General features: G+C 42.6%; 1 protein-coding gene across 1 annotated transcript in view; it reads left to right on the forward strand.

Annotated features, from left to right (window-relative positions):
* The window catches only part of LOC311133639 (cadherin-23-like), a 601,713-nt gene that overhangs the window by 188,867 nt on the left and 391,605 nt on the right, over nucleotides 1-21,241 (forward strand). The window contains exons 6-7 of the mRNA XM_084167165.1: nucleotides 19,718-19,912; nucleotides 20,220-20,348. Coding sequence (XP_084023291.1) covers nucleotides 19,718-19,912; nucleotides 20,220-20,348 — 324 coding nt within the window. The remainder of the gene's footprint in view (nucleotides 1-19,717; nucleotides 19,913-20,219; nucleotides 20,349-21,241) is intronic.

Below are 21,241 nucleotides of genomic sequence, written 5' to 3' on the forward strand. Positions count from 1 at the left end.
AGAACCCAAATTAAAATCAACCTAAAATTCTCCAGTTTCTATAAATAATTGTACACCTCTGATTGTAACTCCACACCAAGCCAGATCGAGTCCTCATTTAAAGATATAAGAACTCCTCTTCTCTCAACTGAGGAAGCCGGCTTGCTGGGAGCCCAAATCTCTCTCCATGTACTCAAAAGGGCATTGGATAACATGAATGAAGGCAAATCACCTGGATGGGACGGTATTCCTCCTGGAGTCTATTTAAAATGTTGGAATCAATTAGGTCTGCTATTGCTCTAAATGATTAATACAGCTGTTCACAAAGGTTCATTTGTGAGAGATGTGAACACAGCACAAATTTTGCTTTTATAAAAAAAAGGTAAATATGCAACCAAGTGTTCTCATTGTCACCCTTATCTTTGATAAACACAGATATTAAACTGTTTTCCAAAATGTTGTCGTCTTGTCTCGAGACTTGCTTACCCAAATTGATCCACACGGACCAAATCGTGTTTGTAAAAAAACAGCTATCCTAGGATAACCTCCGTTGACTATTAAATATCTTACAGTTGAAGTCTGAAGTTTACATACACTTAGGTTGGAGTCATTAAAACTTGTTTTTCAACCACTCCACACATTTCTTGTTAACAAATTATAGTTTTGGCAAGTCGGTTAGGACATCTACTTTGTACAATGCACAAGTACTTTTTCCAACAATCATTTACAGACAGATTATTTTGCTTATAATTCACTTCATCAAAATTCCAGTGGGTCAGAAGTTTTCATACACTAAGTTCACTGTGCCTTTAAACAGCTTGGAAAATTCCAGAAAATGATGTCATGGCTTTAGAAGCCTCTTATAGGCTAATTGACATCATTTTAGTTAATTGGAGGTGTACCTGTGGATGTATTTCAAGGCCTACCTTCAAACTCAGTGCCTCTTTGCTAGACATCATGGGAAAATGAAAAGAAACCAGCCAATACCTCAGAAAGAAATGTGTAGACCTCCACAAGTCTGGTTCATCCTTGGGAGCAATTTCCAAACGCCTGAAGGTACCACGTTCATCTGTACCAGCAATAGTACGCAAGTATAAACACCATGGGACCACGCAGCCGTCATACCGCTCAGGAAGGAGACGCGTTCTGTCTCCTAGAGATGAACGTACTTTGGTGCGAAAAGAGCAAATCAATCCCAGAACAACAGCAAAGGACTGGATGCTGGAGGAAACAGGTACAAAATTATCTATATCCACAGTAAAACGAGTCCTATATCAACATAACCTGAAAGGCCGCTCAGCAAGGAAGAAGCCACTGCTCCAAATCCGCCATCAAAAATACAGTTTGCAACTGCACATTGGGACAAAGATCATACTTTTTGGAGAAATGTCATCTGGTCTGATGAAACAAAAATAGAACTGTTTGGCCATAATGACCATCGTTATGTTTGGATGAAAAAGGGGGTTGCTTGCAAGCCGAAGAACACCAACCCAACTGTGAAGCACGGGGGTGGCAGCATCATGCTGTGGGGGGCTTTGCTGCAGGAGGGACTGATGCACTTCACAAAATAGATGGCATCATGAGGAAGGAAAATCATGTGGATTTATTGAAGCAACATCTCAAGACATCAGTCAGGAAGTTAAAGCTTGGTTGCAAATGGGTCTTCCAAATGGACAATGACCCCAAGCATACTTCCAAAGTTGTGGCAAAATGGCTTAAGGACAACAAAGTCAAGGTATTGGAGTGGCCATCACAAAGCCCTGACCTCAATCCTATAGAAAATGTGTGGGCAGAACTGAAAAGGCGTGTGCGAGCAAGGAGGCCTACAAAACTGACTCAGTTACACCAGCTCTGTCAGGAGGAATGGGCCAAAATTAACCCAACTTATTGTGGGAAGCTTGTGGAAGGCTACCCAAAATGTTTGACCCAAGTTAAACAATTTAAAGGCAATGCTACCAAATACTAATTGAGTGTATGTAAACTTCTGACCAACTGGGAAAGTGATGAAATAAATAAAAGCTTAAATAAATCATTATTTCTACTATTATTCTGACATGTCACATTCTTAAAATAAAGTGGTGATCCTAACTGACCTAAAACAGGGAATTTTTACTAGGATTAAATGTCAGGAATTGTGAAAACTGAGTTTAAACGTATTTGGCTAAGGTATATGTAAACTTCAGACTTCAACTGTAGATGCTTCATCAGAAACAACAGCTCATTGGGCTGTATTATCTCTCGATGCATAACAAGCTTTTGATAGACTAGAATGGTCATATATCTGCTCTGTCTTGGAACATACAGTGCATTCAGAAAGTATTTAGACCCCTTGACCTTTTCCTAATTATCGTACGTTACAGCCTTATTCTAAAATTGATTAAATATTTTTTCCCCATCATCAATCTACACACAATACCCCATAATGACAAAGCAAAACATTTTTGAAATATTTGCAAATACATCAAACTTTTTTTATTTTCTTGCTAATTTATAAAATAAAATAAACGGGAATATCACATTTACATAAGTAATCAAACCCTTTACTCAGTACTTTGCTGAAGCACCTTTGGAAGCGATTACAGCCTCGAGTCTTCTTAAGTATGACACTACAAGCATGGCACATATGTATTCGGGGAGTTTCTCACATTCTTCTCTGCAGATCCTCTCAAGCTCTCAGGTTGGATGGGGAGTGTCTCTGCACAGTTATTTTCAGGTCTCTCCAGAGATGTTCGATCGGGTTCAAGTCTGGGCTCTGGCTGGGCCACTCAAGGACATTCAGAGACTTGTCCCGAAGCCACTCCTGCGTTGTCTTGGCTGTGTGATTACGATTGTTGTGCTGTTGGAAGGTGTACCTTCGCCCCAGTCTGAGGTCCTGAACGTTCTGGAGCAGGTTTTCATCAAGGATCTCTCTGTACTTTGCTCTGTTCATCTTTCCCTCAATCTTGACTTGTCTCCCAGTCCCTGCCGCTGAAAAACATCCCCACAGCATGATGGTGCTACCACCATGCTTCACTGTAGGGATGGTGACAGGATTCCTCTAGATGTGACGCTTGGCATTCAAGCCAAATAGTTCAGTCTTGGTTTCATCAGATCAGAGAATCATATTTCTCATGGTCTGAGAGTCCTTTAGGTGCCTTTTGGTAAACTCCAAGCGGGATGTTATGTGCCTTTTACTGAGGAGTGGCTTCCGTCTGGCCACTCTACCATAAAGGCCTGATTGGTGGAGTCTGCAGAGATGGTTGTCCTTCTGGAAGGTTCTCCCATCTCCACAGAGGAACTCTGGAACTATGTCAGAGTGACCATCGGGTTCTTGGTCACCTCACTGACCAAGGCCCTTCTCCCCCGATTGCTCAGTTTGGCCGGGAGGCCAGCTCTATGAAGAGTCTTAGAGGTTCCAAACTTCTTCCATTTAGGAATGATGAGGCCACTGTGTTCTTGGGGACCTTCAATGCTGCAGACATTTATTGGTGTGGGCTATAGTAGTAAAGTCAAAATTAAATATTTAATAAAATAATTGTTGTGTATATTTTTACCTAAACTGGTCCTAAAATTCTAAATCAAATAGCTAAATTATCCACGGTATGACCATTTTAAAACAATTCCATATGTTAGCACCAACGGCTTATACTTTTAGAGGTTTAAATGCTTCTAGGGCAAGGTTACAAAATTCATTTAGAATTGCATGAATTTAAATATTCAATGCTTTCCATATATTATGTAGTCAAGGAACAATTGAGGCCTGGACAAATATACTTCACTCTGTACAGAATAATCTCAGCTAAATCCCAACACATACAAATAAATAATTCATGAAGCCCAACAGATACATACAAACTATATATACATACAAACTATATATATATATATATATATATATATATATATATATATATATATATATATATATATATATATATATATATATATATACTGTACCAATAAAAGTTTGGACACACCTACTCATTCAAGGGTTTTTTCTTTATTTTTACTATTTTTTACATTGTAGAATAATAGTGAAGACATCAAAACTATGAAATAACACATATGGAATCAAATAACCAAAAAAGTGTTAAACAAATCAAAATATATTTTATATTTGAGATTCTTCAAATAGCCACCCTTTGCCTTGATGACAACTTTGCACACTCTTGGCATTCTCTCAACCAGCTTCAACTGGAATGCTTTTCCAACAGTCTTGAAGGAGTTCCTACATATGCTGATCACTTGTTGGCTGCTTTTCCCTTCACTCTGCAATCCGACTCATCCCAAACCATCTCAACTGGGTTGAGGTCGGGGGATTGTGGAGGCCAGGTCATCTGATGCAGCACTCCATCACTCTCCTTCTTGGTAAAATAGCCCTTACACAGCCTGGGAGGTGTGTTGGGTCATTGTCCTGTTGAAAAACAAATGATAGTCCCACTAAATCCAAACCAGATGGGATGGCGTATCGCTGCAGAATGCTGTGGTAGCCATGCTGGATAAGTGTGCCTTGAATTCTAAATAAATCACAGACAGTGTCACCAGCAAAGCACCCCCACACCATAACACCTCCTCCTCCATTCTTTACGGTGGGAACTACACATGCGGAGATCATCCATTCACCCACACCGCGTCTCACAAAGACACGGCGGTTTGAAACAAAAATCTCAAATTTGGACTCCAGACCAAAGTACACATTTCCACCGGTCTAATGTCCATTGTTCGTGTTTCTTGGCCCAAGCAGGTCTCTTCTTCTTATTGGTGTCCTTTAGTAGTGGTTTATTTGCAGCATTTCAAACATGAAGGCCTGATTCACACAGTCCCCTCTGAACAGTTGATGTTGAGATGTGTCTGTTACTTGAGCTATGTGAAGCATTTATTTGGGCTGCAGTTTCTGAGGCTGCTAACTCTAATTAACCTATCTTGAAGAAACTTTCAAAGTTCTTGAAATTAAAGTAATGATGGACTGTTGTTTCTCTTTGCTTATTTGAGCTGTTCTTGCCATAATATGGACTTGGTCTTTTACCAAGTCCAACGCTGCTGGGTTTTTAACGCTCAACAGTTTCCCGTGTGTATCATGAATGGTCCACCATCCAATGGACATCCAGCCAACTTGACACAACTGTGGGAAGCATTGGAGTCAACATGGGCCAACATCCCTGTGGAAAGCTTTTGAAACCTTGCAGAGTCAATGCCCCGACTAATTGAGGCTGTTCTAATGTTTTGTACACTCAGTTTGTGTGTGTGTGTGTGTGTGTGTATATATATATATATATATATAGATAGATATTACACTGAGCATACATCCCCCCCCTCCCCCCCTTTGAGGGTAATGGACTCTACAAGGTGTCGAAAGCATTCCACAGGGATGCTGGCCCATGTTGACTCCAGTGCTTCCCACAGTTGTGTCAAGTTGGCTGGATGTCCTTTGGGTGGTGGACCTTTCTTGATACACACAGGAAACTGTTGAGCGTTAAAAACCCAGCAGCGTTGCAGTTCTTAACACTCTCAAACCGGTGCAGAATGGATAAATGGAGTCTGCAGGATTCCCCACCTCTCTATAAGTGGGTTTGGAGAAAGCAGTCTCTTGCTGCTAGATCTAGAGCGGCTGAGGTCGAGTAGAGGGGGGAGGCTGGTGGAAGAGAGGGGGGCTAACAGCCCTAATATACAATATAGAGCAGCCAGGCCAGTTAAAAGTGAAATGGAAGTCCCTTCCGTATTACAGATTTCTCATGGCTATTCGAGGGATGGATTTTTTTTCTCTCTCTCTCTCTCTAACCTAAGTACTTCCACACAACTTAGCTGGTCAATTGTGCTCAGCTCTGCACTACTGAACAATTCAATGTGGCACTCCCAGCTCTGAAACTACATCTAGACTGATGTGTGTGGGGTTATTTACTGAGCCCCAGTGGCAGTTGTGTTAATGAGCCATTGTTTAGCAGGCTGCTGTGTGGCGAGAGATAGAGACAGGCTGTCAGGCTTTAGGGAGGGAAAAGGATACCCCCATATCTCGTACACACTCCACACTCCCTAAACAGTCACATGCACAGACACTGCACAAATATGAATGATCACTCTCTCTCAAATATATCTAAACACTCTGTAGAAGTACTCTGCACACATTTGGGGCACTACTTACTTAAACTGCAAACTGTGTACTAATCGTACTATGTATGATTTTGCACGTACTGTTTAGTAAAAAGTATACAGTATGCCATGGGCGAAACATATTACTTTTGGTGTGTTCAAGACAACTGGGAATTCGGAAACAAAAACGAGCTCAGACTGGGAAAAATTGTGACGTCGGTGATCTTCAGGTCGGAGAAGACAGAGCTGTAGGATGATGCCCAAGTTTCATAAGATGAAAAACATGAGCAAAGTAGAGTTACTTTCACCATTACAGGTTAACGTTATGTGCAATGAAACTAGCTAGCTAACTAGGCTAACGTTAAATATGAAGTTGTCACTCAACAGCAAGTAACCCTGTAGCTAAAGTTACTGTTCGAACAGTTATTCTAGACGCAATGACAGAGTATACAGTATGCAGTTTAAGTAAGTACTAGGCAAGCCAGATTTCAGACACGACCACTGTGCGAGTGCCCCAAATGTGTGCAGAGTACTTGTACAGAGTGTTTAGATATATTTTAGAGAGTGTGATTATTCATATTTGTGGAGTGTCTGTGCATGTGACTGTTTAGGGAGGGAGTGTGTACGAGATATGGGGGTATCCTTTTCCCTCCCTTAAGGACTAAAGTTGCCCATCTCTATGATAGACTGTCACCATGATCACCTGAAAAACATAAATAGTGTCACAATTACTTTGTTTGCAAACCTTAGCAACACAGAAACAAAAAAAAGCAATGCTCTCATATCTAACCTACATGCTTGTGGCCGGCAAAGAAAGCAAACGGGTACATGTAACAAACATTAATTGAAGTACAGTCAATGTGTTCACAAGAGTTGGATCATGTCTACATATGGTAGCCAGGGAGACCTGAAGTGGGGAATGTGGTTAATCTAGATAGAACAGCATTTCCTGGTCCTGTGGACCCAAATGGGTGCATCTTTTAGTTTTTGCCCTAGCACTACACAGCCAATTCATATTATCAATTTATCAAGTGTTGAAACATTGTATCTTCCTCCACTGTCCCTATCCCATACTAGGCTCAAACCAGTCATCCTCTTCTCACAAACATACATGACCATCCTACTTGACAACGTACCAATGGTTTGAGACACCTAAAAGGTACCAATTGGATGGCTCCATCCGAGATATTGCAAGCTAGTTGTGGAGTGAGCTTACGGCACGTTCTTAAATATTTTACATGTTTGTATGTGATCATGTATTAGTGTATGTCTGTGATTCCTCTCGTGACCCACCTGCCGTCAGCACTACTCATTCATGTCGCTTCTCTCTCTCTTAGACCATGGTACTGTACTTGTACTCCTCAGTCTTGCCTTCATCATTCTTCAGTGCGACAAGGTTGGTGGTTTTGGGGGGTTGCCCTCGGTCTAAGAGAGAGGGATAGATGGGAAGGAGAGAAAATGTAAATGGTCTTACCAGTAAGGTATACCAGTATAAATACAGGTATTCTGGTTGGAAATGGGGTGCTTGTTGAGGCAAACAATGCATTACTAAACCTCCTAAAAAGACATTGAGGAGCCATTGAGGAGCTGAGGGGAGGATACTCACGTGTACATGGATAGTAAACCATAGGTTGAGTTGACTCTGTACATCACCTAGTTGAACATCTCACTGGCATCCCAGCCATTAGACTAACATACAGGTGCAAGGGAATGGTAGTTAGTGTGTGTGTGTAACTGTGTGTGTCTAAGTGGTATAGTACGAAGCAAGCTAGATCTACTCAGCCTTTTATAAAGCTAGCCAGCTTAAGTTAGCCAGCTTCAGTTAGCTTCACATTCCAGGTCAGACTTCATCCGTACTACGATGGTGGATATTGCTCACCCGCCTGCCGATAACTCTAGCAGCCTTGTAACTGCGTGTGCATGTCACACATGGCTAGTCGAACGCCAAACTCTTCATTGAGACCATGCTGAATCATCAATCCATGGACGAGTCAGTGAAGCATGGTGGTGGCATGAGGGGATGTTTTTCAGTGGCAGTGAGACTAGTCAGGATTGAGGCAAAGATGAACGGAGCAAAGTACAGAGGGATCCTTGATGAAAACCTGCTCCAGAGCTCTCAGGACAATAGACTGGGGTGAAGGTTAACCTTCCAACTAGACAATGACCCTAAGCACACAGCCAAGACAACTCAGGAGTGGCTTCGGGACAAGTCTCTGAATGTCCTTGTGTGGCCCAGCCGGAGCCCAGACTTAAATCTGATCGAACATCGCTGGAGAGACCTGAAAATACAGTGAGAGAAAAAAGTATATGATCCCCTGCTGATTTTGTACGTTTGCCCACTGACAAAGAAATGATCAGTCTATAATTTTAATGGTAGGTTTATTTGAACAGTGAGAGACAGAATAACAACAACAAAATCCAGAAAAATGCATGTCAAAAATGTTATAAATTGATTTGCATTTTAATGAGGGAAATAAGTATTTGACCCCCTCTCAATCAGAAAGATTGGGAGCGCTCCTAATCTCAGCTTGTTAGCTGTGTAAAAGACAACTGTCCACAGAAGCAATCAATCAATCAGATTCCAAACTCTCCACCATGGCCGACCAAAGAGCTCTCCAAGGATGTCAGGGACAAGATTGTAGACCTACACAAGGCTGGATTGGGCTACAAGACCTTCGCCAAGCAGCTTGGTGAGAAGGTGACAACAGTTGGTGTGATTATTCGCAAATGGAAGAAACACAAAATAACTGTCAATCTCCCTCGGCCTGGGGCTCCATGCAAGATCTCACCTCATGGAGTTGCAATGATCATGAGAACGGTGAGGAATCAGCCCAGAACTACACGGGAGGATCTTGTCAATGATCTCAAGGAAGCTGGGACCATAGTCACGAAGAAAACAATTGGTAACACACTACGCCGTGAAGGACTGAAATCCTGCAGCGCCCGCAAGGTCCCCCTGCTCAAGAAAGCACATATACAGGCCCGTCTGAAGTTTGCCAATGAACATCTGAATGATTCAGAGGAGAACTGGGTGAAAGTGTTGTGGTCATATGGGACCAAAATGGAGCTCTTTGGCATCAACTCAACTCGCCGTGTTTGGAGGAGGAGGAATGCTGCCTATGACCCCAAGAACCCCATCCCCACCGTCAAACATGGAGGTGGAAACATTATGCCGCATCAAAGGGACGATGGGCGGGGTCATGTACCGTCAAATCTTGGGTGAGAACCTCCTTCCCTCAGCCAGGGCATTGAAAATGGGTCGTGGATGGGTATTCCAGCATGACAATGACCCAAAACACACGGCCAAGGCAACAAAGGAGTGGCTCAAGAAGAAGCACATTAAGGTCCTGGAGTGGCCTAGCCAGTCTCCAGACCTTAATCCCATAGAAAATCTGTGGAGGGAGCTGAAGGTTCGAGTTGCCAAACGTCAGCCTCGAAACCTTAATGACTTGGAGAAGATCTGCAAATAGGAGTGGGACAAAATCCCTCCTGAGATGTGTGCAAACATGGTGGCCAACTACAAGAAACGTCTGAACTCTGTGATTGCCAACAAGGGTTTTGCCACCAAGTACTAAGTCAAGTTTTGCAGAGGGGTCAAATACTTATTTCCCTCATTAAAATGCAAATCAATTTATAACATTTCTGACATGCATTTTTCTGGATTTTGTTGTTGTTATTCTGTCTCTCACTGTTCAAATAAACCTACCATTAACATTATAGACTGATCATGTCTTTGTCAGTGGGCAAACATACAAAATCAGCAGGGGATCAAATACTTTTTTCCCTCACTGTAGCTGTGCAGCAACGCTCCCATCCAACCTGACAGAGCTTGAGAGGATCTGCAGAAAATAATGGGAGAAACTCCCCAAATACAGGTGTGCCAAGCTTGTAGCGTCATACCCAAGAAGACTCGAGGCTGTAATCGCTGCCAAAGGTGCTTCAACAAAGCACTGAGTAAAAGGTCTGAATATTACAGTACTAGTCAAAAGTTTGGACAAACCTACTCATTCAAGTGTTTTCTTTATTTTTACTATTTTCTACATTGTAGAATAATAGTGAAGACATCAAAACTCAAAACTGGGTCGTCCCATATGATTTCAATCACTTTCTGACATTTTGGACCTGATTGCCAAAACATTCAGGAGATAGAGTTGCTCAAAGTTGACCCATTTTGCATACCCCACCCTACCATGAGAGCCATCGTCATCACTGAAGAAAATAAAAAGTTGAAATTATCGTAACATTTCTTGAAAAAAAAGTTTCATAATAAATAACAATTGTTACTCTTTAACATAAATTATCTAAAAACACGTGAACTCCACATTTTTTCATGTTCATATACAGTATGTTGTAGCTTAGACCCTATTTTACATCAGAGGTCTTTGTGTTGTGCCCACCTTCGGTTGAAACACAGCATGCTCTTGAATGCAGGGTGGGTGTCATGTTTTGGCTGATAAATGTCAACTTTCAAATGGTGCCACAAAGATGGTAAGAGGTCCACACATCAGAGAGAATGTTGACTTGAGTGGGAATATCCATTGTTTTCAATTAAAATGTCAATCTTGGTCAACGGTGGGTGGACTGGCGGCCATCTTTCTGGTAGTAATTGAAACTTAAAAATTCAATTTCAATGGTGTACCAGATAGATTGCAGTAGTCTGAAGGGATAGGTCCATTCTATTAATTATGTTTCTATGATTGAAAGTATACCCACCCTGTATTTAAGAGAATGCTGTGTCTCAACTGATGACAGGCACAACACAAACACCTCAGACAATGTAGAATAGGGTCTAAGCTACAGCATATGTGAAAATGAGATAAATCAGGGTTGACACGTTTTTAGATCATTTACGTTAAAGGTCAACAATAATGACATAGCCTAATCACTCACCGAAGTAGTATGTGTTGTCAAAGTATCAATACGCCAACTCCAAGCCTTGACCAAAGCAAAAAAAAAATGGCGGACAAATTTCTCGCTTCAGATCCTTAACCAGTAGTAACCACAAACTTCAATGAAGGTTATCTTAAAAGTAAAAGACTAATCTAACATTCCCGCACCCTAATAACATTTTTGCCGAGGTTTTCTAATAAAACAACTCAGCTGGTATACATTCCATGTTATGTTTTCAACTTGTCCTAGAACCTAGGAACAAAGAAGTAGCCTATCAGAAAGACTTTACTAACTACCTACGAACTTATTATCGTGAATGGAACACATATTTCAATCAGATAATGGTAATTATCATAATTAACTTACAGTCAATAGCAACACATCAATGAGACAGAAATATGGAGGATTTTGTGACACATTTGTATTCATATTGGGGGCTCACCCCTGAAAGATTCTGGGCAACAGTTGATAAGGAAAGGCCAAAGATAAAGAACAGGCATGTCAAGCTTGTAGCATCTCAACTGGACCAGATTGAGAGCAAAAAGGAGGAGCGCAACTCTAAAAAGGTCACTAGTTGGGCAGTTTTCACCGACGGCTGTGCACACAGCAGTGACGTTAAATTGGGAAACTGATGGAGAAGAGAAGATACAGAAAACCCTGCCCCGGTTCAACGCAGAGGTGAGGACGTCTACAGGTGACAAGTACTCCATGAGCAGTTACGTGGGGCTGAGAGCCGGCCTGAACAGGCATCTTAACTCACCTGCAGTGGGCCTAAAACACACCATCAGTATCATAATGAACAAGAGCTTTACATCATCAAATATTGACATTGGTGCTGAAAACTTTCAGGCGCAGTCAGAAGGACAGGTCACAACATCACCCTGCAATTTCCCCAGCTGACCTGCAGAAGCTGAAAGTATCACCTGTCCTCTCTCGATGACAGCAGCAGGTGTGGTGCGCAAAGTGTGGCTAGACATCCAGCTTACAATGGCAAGGCAGGGTAGAGAGGGCCTGAGGGACCTGAAACCAAACTCTTTTGTTGTCATGGAGGATGAGAACGGTTTGGAGTATGTGTTCCTGTACTTCAACAAGGCAACATAAAATCATAACTCCAACACAGAGGCAAGGAGCAGCTAAGGATTTTCATGTATGCCACACCTGGAGATCCTAATTGTTCTGTGGCATCATTCAAGAGCTACATAGCCAGACTACCCCTTGGAGCCGCTGCATTCTACATGCACCCAACGCCTAGGGTTGGAACTGAGGCTGAATATACATGGTACTCCATGGAGCCAATGGGGGTCAACTACCTGTCCAGCATGATGGCCACGATCAGCAGAGGCTGGTAAGGAGGCAGGCATCTGTTGGGGAAAATGATACATTTCTGTTGGTGTGTTGACAATTTGTGAACAATTATGCATTATGTAACTTCAGGTCTCTTACAGAAATACACAAACCACTCAGTGAGGTCAACAGCAGTGCAATTAACCATTAAACCTGGCAAGGAGAAATGGGAGGTGATGGTGGTGACTTGTCACAGGAACAAGGCCAGTGTGCGTCACTACTGGGCTCAAACCTCTACGGACCGCAGAACATGGAGCCACATCCTTGCCGGAGATGTTTTAGGAAGCCGAGTCTCTACTGGAGTACATTCCCTGGAACAGTCAATAATAAAATGCAATCAGTTCTAACGGTTATTGTTGTCTTTACCCACTTTTATATCACTTACAGTAGTTCAAAACCAGCTACTTTGCAAATTGCAACCATTAATACGTAGCTTGGTCCCTGCTCTTGATTTAGGGCTCCATGTTGTTACCCTGCAGACACACAATTATGTTCTTCTGATTCAGGGCAGTAACAAGAAACATACTTTGTGGTATCAGTTGACTCTCAAATGTTTTTGTAAAACTACAGCCTAACTTAACTAGCAGCTAGCTATGTTAGCTAACACGCATATATTGCATGGCTAAAATTCAAGAACTAGCATCACATCTAACAAACTATAATGTTACAAAATAAAATAAAACCCACAAATTAGAAATACATGTATTATTTACTCACTTGTTGGTTGTAAATTCGTAGCTAGCTGTCTTGACGACTCGTGGTGGCAACTCGTGGCTGCCGTTCCATGTGGTGAGCTGAGCTCATGGCCGGTACGAGACACAGCTTCTCTTGTAACCCACCTCACTGAGCTAGGGTTTCAAGATCAACCAGAAAAATAGCTGTTTGGTGCCCACACAGAGAATAGTATACCTAGGCGTCAAGCTGGATTCTCTCTCTTACCGGGCTACACTATCGGACAGTTGCATCACATTGTTCTAACAGTGCCTCTCCCTGTTCAACAGGGTATGCTCGGTCCTGCTCAGAACGTGTCTCTGAGTGCTGAGGTTGATGGCATTCACCATTTCAGTAGTACTGCTAGGACTACTGAGAATGAGAGACTTCCAGCATTGGGTAGCTGCCCATCACTTGTGTCCACGTCGGCACCTCAATCGACAGATGAAGGTGACCACGGACTCTGGGTTCTCCATCACTGGAAGACAGGGGCATCAGTTGGGTATGACAGTTAGGTATGGCTACTAAAAAGTTGACTCAAATCATTCCAGTCCTGATTAAAATGCAACGGCTGTTTAGCATATTGGTGGGCTGGCTTTAGGACCATGTAGAGCATCGTTCTGAGAAAAGCTGCCAGCCTGCGGGCCTTACTCTCAGAGAGCAGAGATTGTGCCAGACAGTTAAATTTGCTGGTCAGCCATTTAGGCAGTTCGCCGATTGCATTGAATTTGATGTCTGCATTTGAACGCTGCCTTGCCAGCTGTTTTATGCACCGGTTGAATTCACATTGATGTCGGCTTAGGCGGCACATCCAATAGGCTAGGGGAAGATAAGCTTCTCCTAAAGTAAATTGAATAAAATTAGCCAACATTTACTTGTGCCTATACAAAAATAAATAAAATCATTCAAAATACTACACCAGAGAGCATGATTTGGCCACAGAGGATCATTAGCTTTTTATTTATTTATGTATTTATTTGTGGATTGTTTTAAGCGCACAATTTGGGGCAGCACACAGCAAATAGCCTACCAAATAGCTGATTGTTGCGTTGCAGCAGTCAGTGAAAAGCAGTTAAAGGGTAGGTAGCATAAACGTAACCACATGTAACATATGGATTTGTATTAGTATATGCACCAAAGTCACAATGCAAAGTTAGTATTTTGTTTTATTATTACATAAAAACGATAAGAATTCCGAAGATAGCCAAAGTTATGTCGGAAAATGTTTTCCGTGGTGTGATGTAATATGGAGGACCCGGCAAGCCAGCCTATTCCCTATAATGTAAACAGAAATAACTTCAAATGTATAACTTCAAATTAAACCAAATCGTTTTTAACTCATGACTGCTGGTGATGTAGAGGTTAACCCAGGCCCTGTAGCCCCCAGTATCACTCCTACTCCCCAGGCATTATCATTTGTTGACTTCTGTAACCGTAAAAGCATTGGTTTCTTGCACGTTAACATCCGAAGCCTCCTCCCTAAGTTTGAGTTATTCACTGCGTTAGCAAACTCCGCCAACCCTGATCTCATAGCAGTGTCTGAATCCTGGCTTAGGAAGGCCACCAAAAATTCAGAAATTTCCATCCCCAACTTGTCACGGTATACTTGTGGATGTGGTGGTGAAGTCAGGCGCAGGACACAGCGGATAAGTCAAAACGACTTTACTTGACTCAATGACACAATACAAAAATAAATAGCCTCGAACACACAGGAGGCGATAACCTACGCGCAACGCGTAAAACACTAATGCACAAAATAAACCAAAAAGACAAACGACAGGCGGACAATAACACACAACTACAAAACATAACACAGTGAAACTTATAGGTGACATAATCAGGACAGCATACGAAACAGGTGCACTACACTAGACATGACCAAACAAACATTGAAACATCCAACGGTGGCAGCTAGTACTCCGGGGACGACGAACGCCGAAGCCTGCCCGAACAAAGAGGAGGAGCAGCCTCGGCGGTATTCGTGACACAACTACAAAATTTTCAGTCTCGATAGAACTGCCAAAGGGGGTGGGGTTGCAATCTACTGTAGAGATAGCCTAAAGAGCTCTATCGTACTATCCAGGTCTGTGCCCAAACAGTTTGAGCTTCTACTTCTAAAAATCCACCTTTCCAGAAATAAGTATCTCACTGTTGCCGCTTGCTACAGACCCCCCTCAGCCCCGAGCTGTGCCCTGGACACCATATGTGAACTGATTGCCCCCCATCTATCCTCAGAGTTCGTACTGCTTGGTGACCTAAACTGGGATATGCTTAACACGCCGGCCAACCTACAATCTAAACTAGATGCCCTCAATCTCACACAAATTATCAACGAATCTACCAGGTACAACCCTAAATATGTAAACATGGACACCCTCATAGATATCATCCTGACAAATTTACCCTCTATATACACCTCCACTTTCTTCAGCCAGGATCTCAGCGATCACTGCCTTATTGCCTGCGTCCGTAATGGGTCCGTGGTCAAACGACCACCCCTCATCACTGTCAAACGCTCCCTAAAACACGTTAGCGAGCAGGCCTTTCTAATTGACCTGGCCCGGGTATCCTGGATGGATATTGACCTCATTCCGTCAGTAGAGGATGCCTGGTTGTTCTTTAAAAGTGCTTTCCTCTCAATCTTAAATAAGCATGCCCCATTCAAAAAATTCAGAACTAAGAACAGATATAGCCCCTGGTTCTCCTCAGACTTGACTGCCCTTGACCAGCACAAAAATATCCTGTGGCGTACTGCATTAGCATCGAACAGCCCCCACAATATGCAACTTTTCAGGGAAGTCAGGAACCAATATACACAATCAGTTAGGAAAGCAAAGGCTAGCTTTTTCAAACAGAAATTTGCATCCTGTAGCACTAACTCCAAAAAGTTTTGGGACACTGTAAAGTCCATGGAGAATAAGAGCACCTCCTCCCAACTGCCCACTGCACTGAGGCTAGGAAACACTGTCACCACCGATAAATCTACAATAATCGAGAATTTCAACAAGCATTTTGCTACAGCTGGCCATGCTTTCCACCTGGCTACCACTACCTCGGCCACCAGCTCTGCACCCTCCGCTGCAACTTGCCCATGCCCCTCCACCACTTCTCCTTCACACAAATTCAGACAGCTGATGTTCTGAAAGAGCTGCTAAATCTGGACTCCTACAAATCAGCGGGGCTAGACAATTAGGACCCTTTCTTTCTCAAATTTGCCGCCGAAATTGTTGCAACCCCTATTTCTAGCCTGTTCAACCTCTCTTTCGTAATGTCTGAGATCCCCAGATTAGAAAGCTGCCGCGGTCATCCCCCACTTCAAAGGTGGTGACACTCTAGTCCAAACTGTTACATACCTATATCCATCCTGCCCTGCCTTTCAAAAGTTTTTGAAAGCCAAGTTAACAAAACAGATCACCGACCATTTCGAATCCCACCGTACCTTCTCCGCTATGCAATCCGGTTTCCGAGCTGGTCATGGGCACACCTCAGCCACGCTGAAGACAGTACTGCGCAGCCGTCTTCATCGACCTGGCCAAGGCTTTTGACTCTGTCAACCACCGCATTCTTATTGGCAGACTAAATAGCCTTGGTTTCTCTAATGACTGCCTCGCCTGGTTCACCAACTACTTCTCAGATAGAGGTCAATGTGTCAAATCGGGGGCCTGTTGTCTGGACCTCTGGCCATCTCTATGGGGGTGCCATAGGGTTCAATTCCTGGGCTGACTCTATTCTCTGTGTATATCAATGATGTTGCTCTTGCTGCTGGTGAAGCTCGGATCCACCTCTTTGCGGATGACACCATTTTGTATACTTCTGGCCCTTCATTGGACACTGTGTTAACAAACCTCCAAACGAGCTTCAACGCCATACAACACTCCTTCCGTAGCCTCCAACTGCTCTTAAACACTTGTAAAACTAAATGCATGCTCTTCAACCGAACGCTGCTTGCACCCGCCCACCCGACTAGAATCACTACTCTCGGCGGGTCTGACCTAGAGTATGTGGACAACTACAAATACCTAGGTGTCTGGTTAGACTGTAAACTCTCCTTTCAGACTCACATTAAGCATTTCCAATCAAATGTTAGATCTATAATCGGCTTCCTATTTCGCAACAAAGCCTCCGATCCTTGACATCCCCAAAGCCAACACCTCCTTTGGCCGCCATTCCTTCCAGTTCTCTGCTGCCAATAACTGGAACAAACTGCAAAAATCTCTGAAGCTGGAGACTCTTATCTCCCAAACTAAATTTAAGTGTCAGTTGTCAGAGCAGCTTACCGATCACTGCACCTGTACACAGCCATTCTGAAATTAGCCCACCCAACTATCTCATCCCCCTATTGTTATTTATTTTGCTAATTTGCACCCCAGTATCTCTATTTGCACATCATCTTTTGCACATCTATCATTCCAGTGTTAATATGAAATTGTAACTATTTTGTACTATGGCCTATTTATTGCCTTACCTCCATAACTTACTACATTCGCACACACTGTATAAAGTGAGGGAAAAAAGTATATGATCCCCTGCTGATTTTGTACGTTTGCCCACTGACAAATAAATGATCAGTCTATAATTTGAATGGTAGGTTTATTTGAACAATGAGAGACTGCTTTCTTGAGCAGGGGGACCTTGAGGGCGCTGCAGGATTTCAGTCTTTCACGGCGTAGTGTGTTACCAATTGTTTTCTTGGTGACTATGGTCCCAGCTGTCTTGAGATCATTGACAAGATCCTCCCGTGTAGTTCTGGGCTGATTCCTCACCGTTCTCATGATCATTGCAACTCCACGAGGTGAGATCTTGCATGGAGCCCCAGGCCGAGGGAGATTGACAGTTATTTTGTGTTTCTTCCATTTGCGAATAATTGCACCAACTGTTGTCACCTTCTCACCAAGCTGCTTGGCGATGGTCTTGTAGCCCATTCCAGCCTTGTGTAGTTCTACAATCTTGTCCCTGACATCCTTGGAGAGCTCTTTGGTCTTGGCCATGGTGGAGAGTTTGGAATCTGATTGATTCTGTGGACAGGTGTCTTTTATACAGATAACAAGCTGAGATTAGGAGCACTCCCTTTAAGAGTGTGCTCCTAATCTCAGCTCGTTACCTGTATAAAAGAAACCTGGGAGCCAGAAATCTTTCTGATTGAGAGGGGGTCAAATACTTATTTCCCTCATTAAAATGCAAATCAATTTATAACATTTTTGACATGCGTTTGTCTGGATTTTGTTGTTGTTATTCTGTCTCACACTGTTCAAATAAACCTACCATTAAAATTATAGACTGATCATTTATTTGTCAGTGGGCAAACGTACAAAATCAGCAGGGGATCAAAAACTTTTTTCCCTCACTGTAGATGGAAGGGACTTCATCACCCACTGGAGACAGAATCTCACCCAGAGAGCTGTGCATGTCAGTGCGTGGTTAGACAGTCAAATCTTTAGAATAGACCATATACATAGAATGCCATTCTAGTTCTGGTAAGACTGCTGAAGTTGTACTCTACACACAACTTATTTTCATTTGCTAGGTAAAGTGTTGGCATGCTGTTTTTAAAAGCACATCAATATGATATTTACAGCAAAAAATGAACACACCCATCGAATTGCTGTTGATAAATGTATCTACACACAAGCTGGGTGATGTTTGTGCAATGTCCGCATGTGCAGGTTAACATTTATTGTAATGAGTCTTGCCCTGGAGGCAGAACTTAGAAAACTAGCATTTTGGTCTTCATTTAAGGTTAGAGTTAGGTATTAGGGTTAGCAGTGTGGTTAAGGTTAGAGTTAAGGTTAGGGTTATGACTTTGTGGCTGTGCCAGCTAGTGACCTCTCTGCAGAGCTGCCTCCAGTACACGAGTCATCTCAATAAATGCCAACCTGCTCCACATGTAGCCTACACCTGTTGGGATATTAGTAGTTCTTGGATTTGTGCCCCGGTAAAGTTCTAACAGCGGACTTAAGGAGAGACGAGACAAATCTAGCCAGTTAGAGAAAAATGTGTTGTAGGACAGCTGTGCTGACTGAAGACCGGGCATTCAACCCGCAGTTGATATCTTTTCCACGGTAACACGTCTTTATATGACATGATTAAACTTTAAGTTGCAAGCTACTTTCGTAGCAAGGTGTTGTAGAACAAGTGTCTCATGAAACACATTCAAACAAGTGGTTCTTGCTATCATGGCATAACTGTGCTTTGACAGATAAATATCAGCTAGCTAGATAGGCTAGCCAGCCGCAGCTACCCCCAAGCTATGCTAGCTAGCTGCTGTCACGTTGGCTAAACACAAGGTTAGCGCAGGCTTTAGCCTACACATAGAACTGAATTAGCAGATCATCTGAGAGGGCAAGTCAGTCAGGAGGGGAGAAGTCCTGAACTTCTACACTTCTCTCCATAGCAAAGCTAGCTTAGCTTACCTCGTTGTCACTACTCACTACTGCACTTGTTTGTTGTGATTAAATGTCAAAGACACACCCAAGAAACACCCACATCAAACCACACCCCCAAGACAACTCTTGTTTGGCTTCAGTCATGGCCACTAGCAAATCTTAATGAGCAAGCCGAAAACCGAGGCCAAATCAGGAAGTTCAGCCCCCCTTTAAATGTGCTGAACAGTAATCTGTCTCCATCCATTGTTTCTACATAGCCATCCATCCACCTTTTAAAGAACCCCTCAAACTACAGAAATATGACTTTATGCCAACCTGTGTGCCTGTCTTTCCCTGTGTTCCAGAACACTCCAGTGGGCACCTCAGTCTACCAGGTGAATGCCACAGACCCAGACCAAGGCACAGGGGGCAGTGTGCTCTTCTCTTTCCAGCCCCCCTCTTCCTTTTTCTCCATCGATGGAGCCCGTGGTACGGTCACTGTCACCAGGGCTCTGGACTACGAGACCACATCGGCCTACCAGCTCACTGTCAATGCCACGGTGAGGGGATACACAAAATACACACAAACTTAAATATACATTTTATAAAGTAACAAGCATAACCATCTTGTCTAATGTCTATTTTATTTTGCTGTGGTTACTGTAAATAAATACAAATTCTACTGAGAATGGCATGGAAATATTGGCATATTATTGTGAAGGCAGGATGGTGTTCAGTAGGGCATAATGTTTTAACATTTAGAAAAGGAGCAAGTCCAGGTAATGCCTCCCTGTTTGAGTCTGTTTTCTTCCTAATGAACACGACCCAGGGGTGACCATGCTTGTGTGTGTCTGTTCTCTCCCTCAGGACCAGGATAAGAAGCGCCCTCTGTCCAGTCTGTCTAACTTAGCCATCACCATCACTGATGTTCAGGACATGGACCCCATCTTTACCAACCTACCCTACAGCACCAACATAGGGGAGGACGCCCCACCGGTCAGTAATACTCTGTCTCACCCCCCTTTAGTTTACTTCTCCATCTCCTTCTTCGCCTCTCCATATGAAAAAAAAGATATATATGTGTTTCAAATACATGTAGATACATTTGTATCTTTGCTAAAATGAATATAATGCCTTAAAATGTATTCCAGAGATGCATGTACCGACATTTGCATCTTTGCTCAAATGCATGTAATGTCTGACAAAATTCTAGTCTACAGGGTGGCAAAAGTGGTTCCTAATTCCGGCTTCTTAAATTACTCTTTACATATTGATCAATAGAGATATTTTTTTGGGCCACCAAGCCAAAACTTTTGCAGTGATATAATTGAAGTTGTAATGGTGAGTAAAATAATATATTTCAATTTTACAAAATGTTTGCATTCAGTCATAAAGTGTTCTATTTAATACTAAAACAAATGTTTCCCGTCTCAAGAGGTAAAAAATAAGACTATTAGTAAGTGCTCTCTTCAGATTAGTTAAATAATGAAAAAGTGTCAAAGTGTCAGTCTAGGTCTTGTGCTTCGAATGAGTGGTACGTACAGTTGAAGTCGGAAGTTTACATACACTTAGGTTGGAGTCATTAAAACATGTTTTTCAACCACTCCACAAAAGTCTTGTTAACAAACTGTAGTTTTGGCAAGTCGGTTAGGACATCTACTTTGTGCATGAGACAAGTACTTTTTCCAACAGTTGTTTACAGACAGATTATTTAACTTAGAATTCACTGTATCACAATTCCAGTGGGTCAGAAGTTGACTGTGCCTTTAAACAGTTTGGGAAATTCCAGAAAATGATGTCATGGCTTTAGAAGCTTCTGATAGGCTAATTGACATCATTTGAGTCAATTGGAGGTGTACCTGTGGATGTATTTCAAGGCCTACCTTCAA

Source organism: Coregonus lavaretus (assembly GCF_964263955.1).
Source record: "Coregonus lavaretus genome assembly, chromosome: 1".
Taxonomy (NCBI): Eukaryota; Metazoa; Chordata; class Actinopteri; order Salmoniformes; family Salmonidae; genus Coregonus; species Coregonus lavaretus.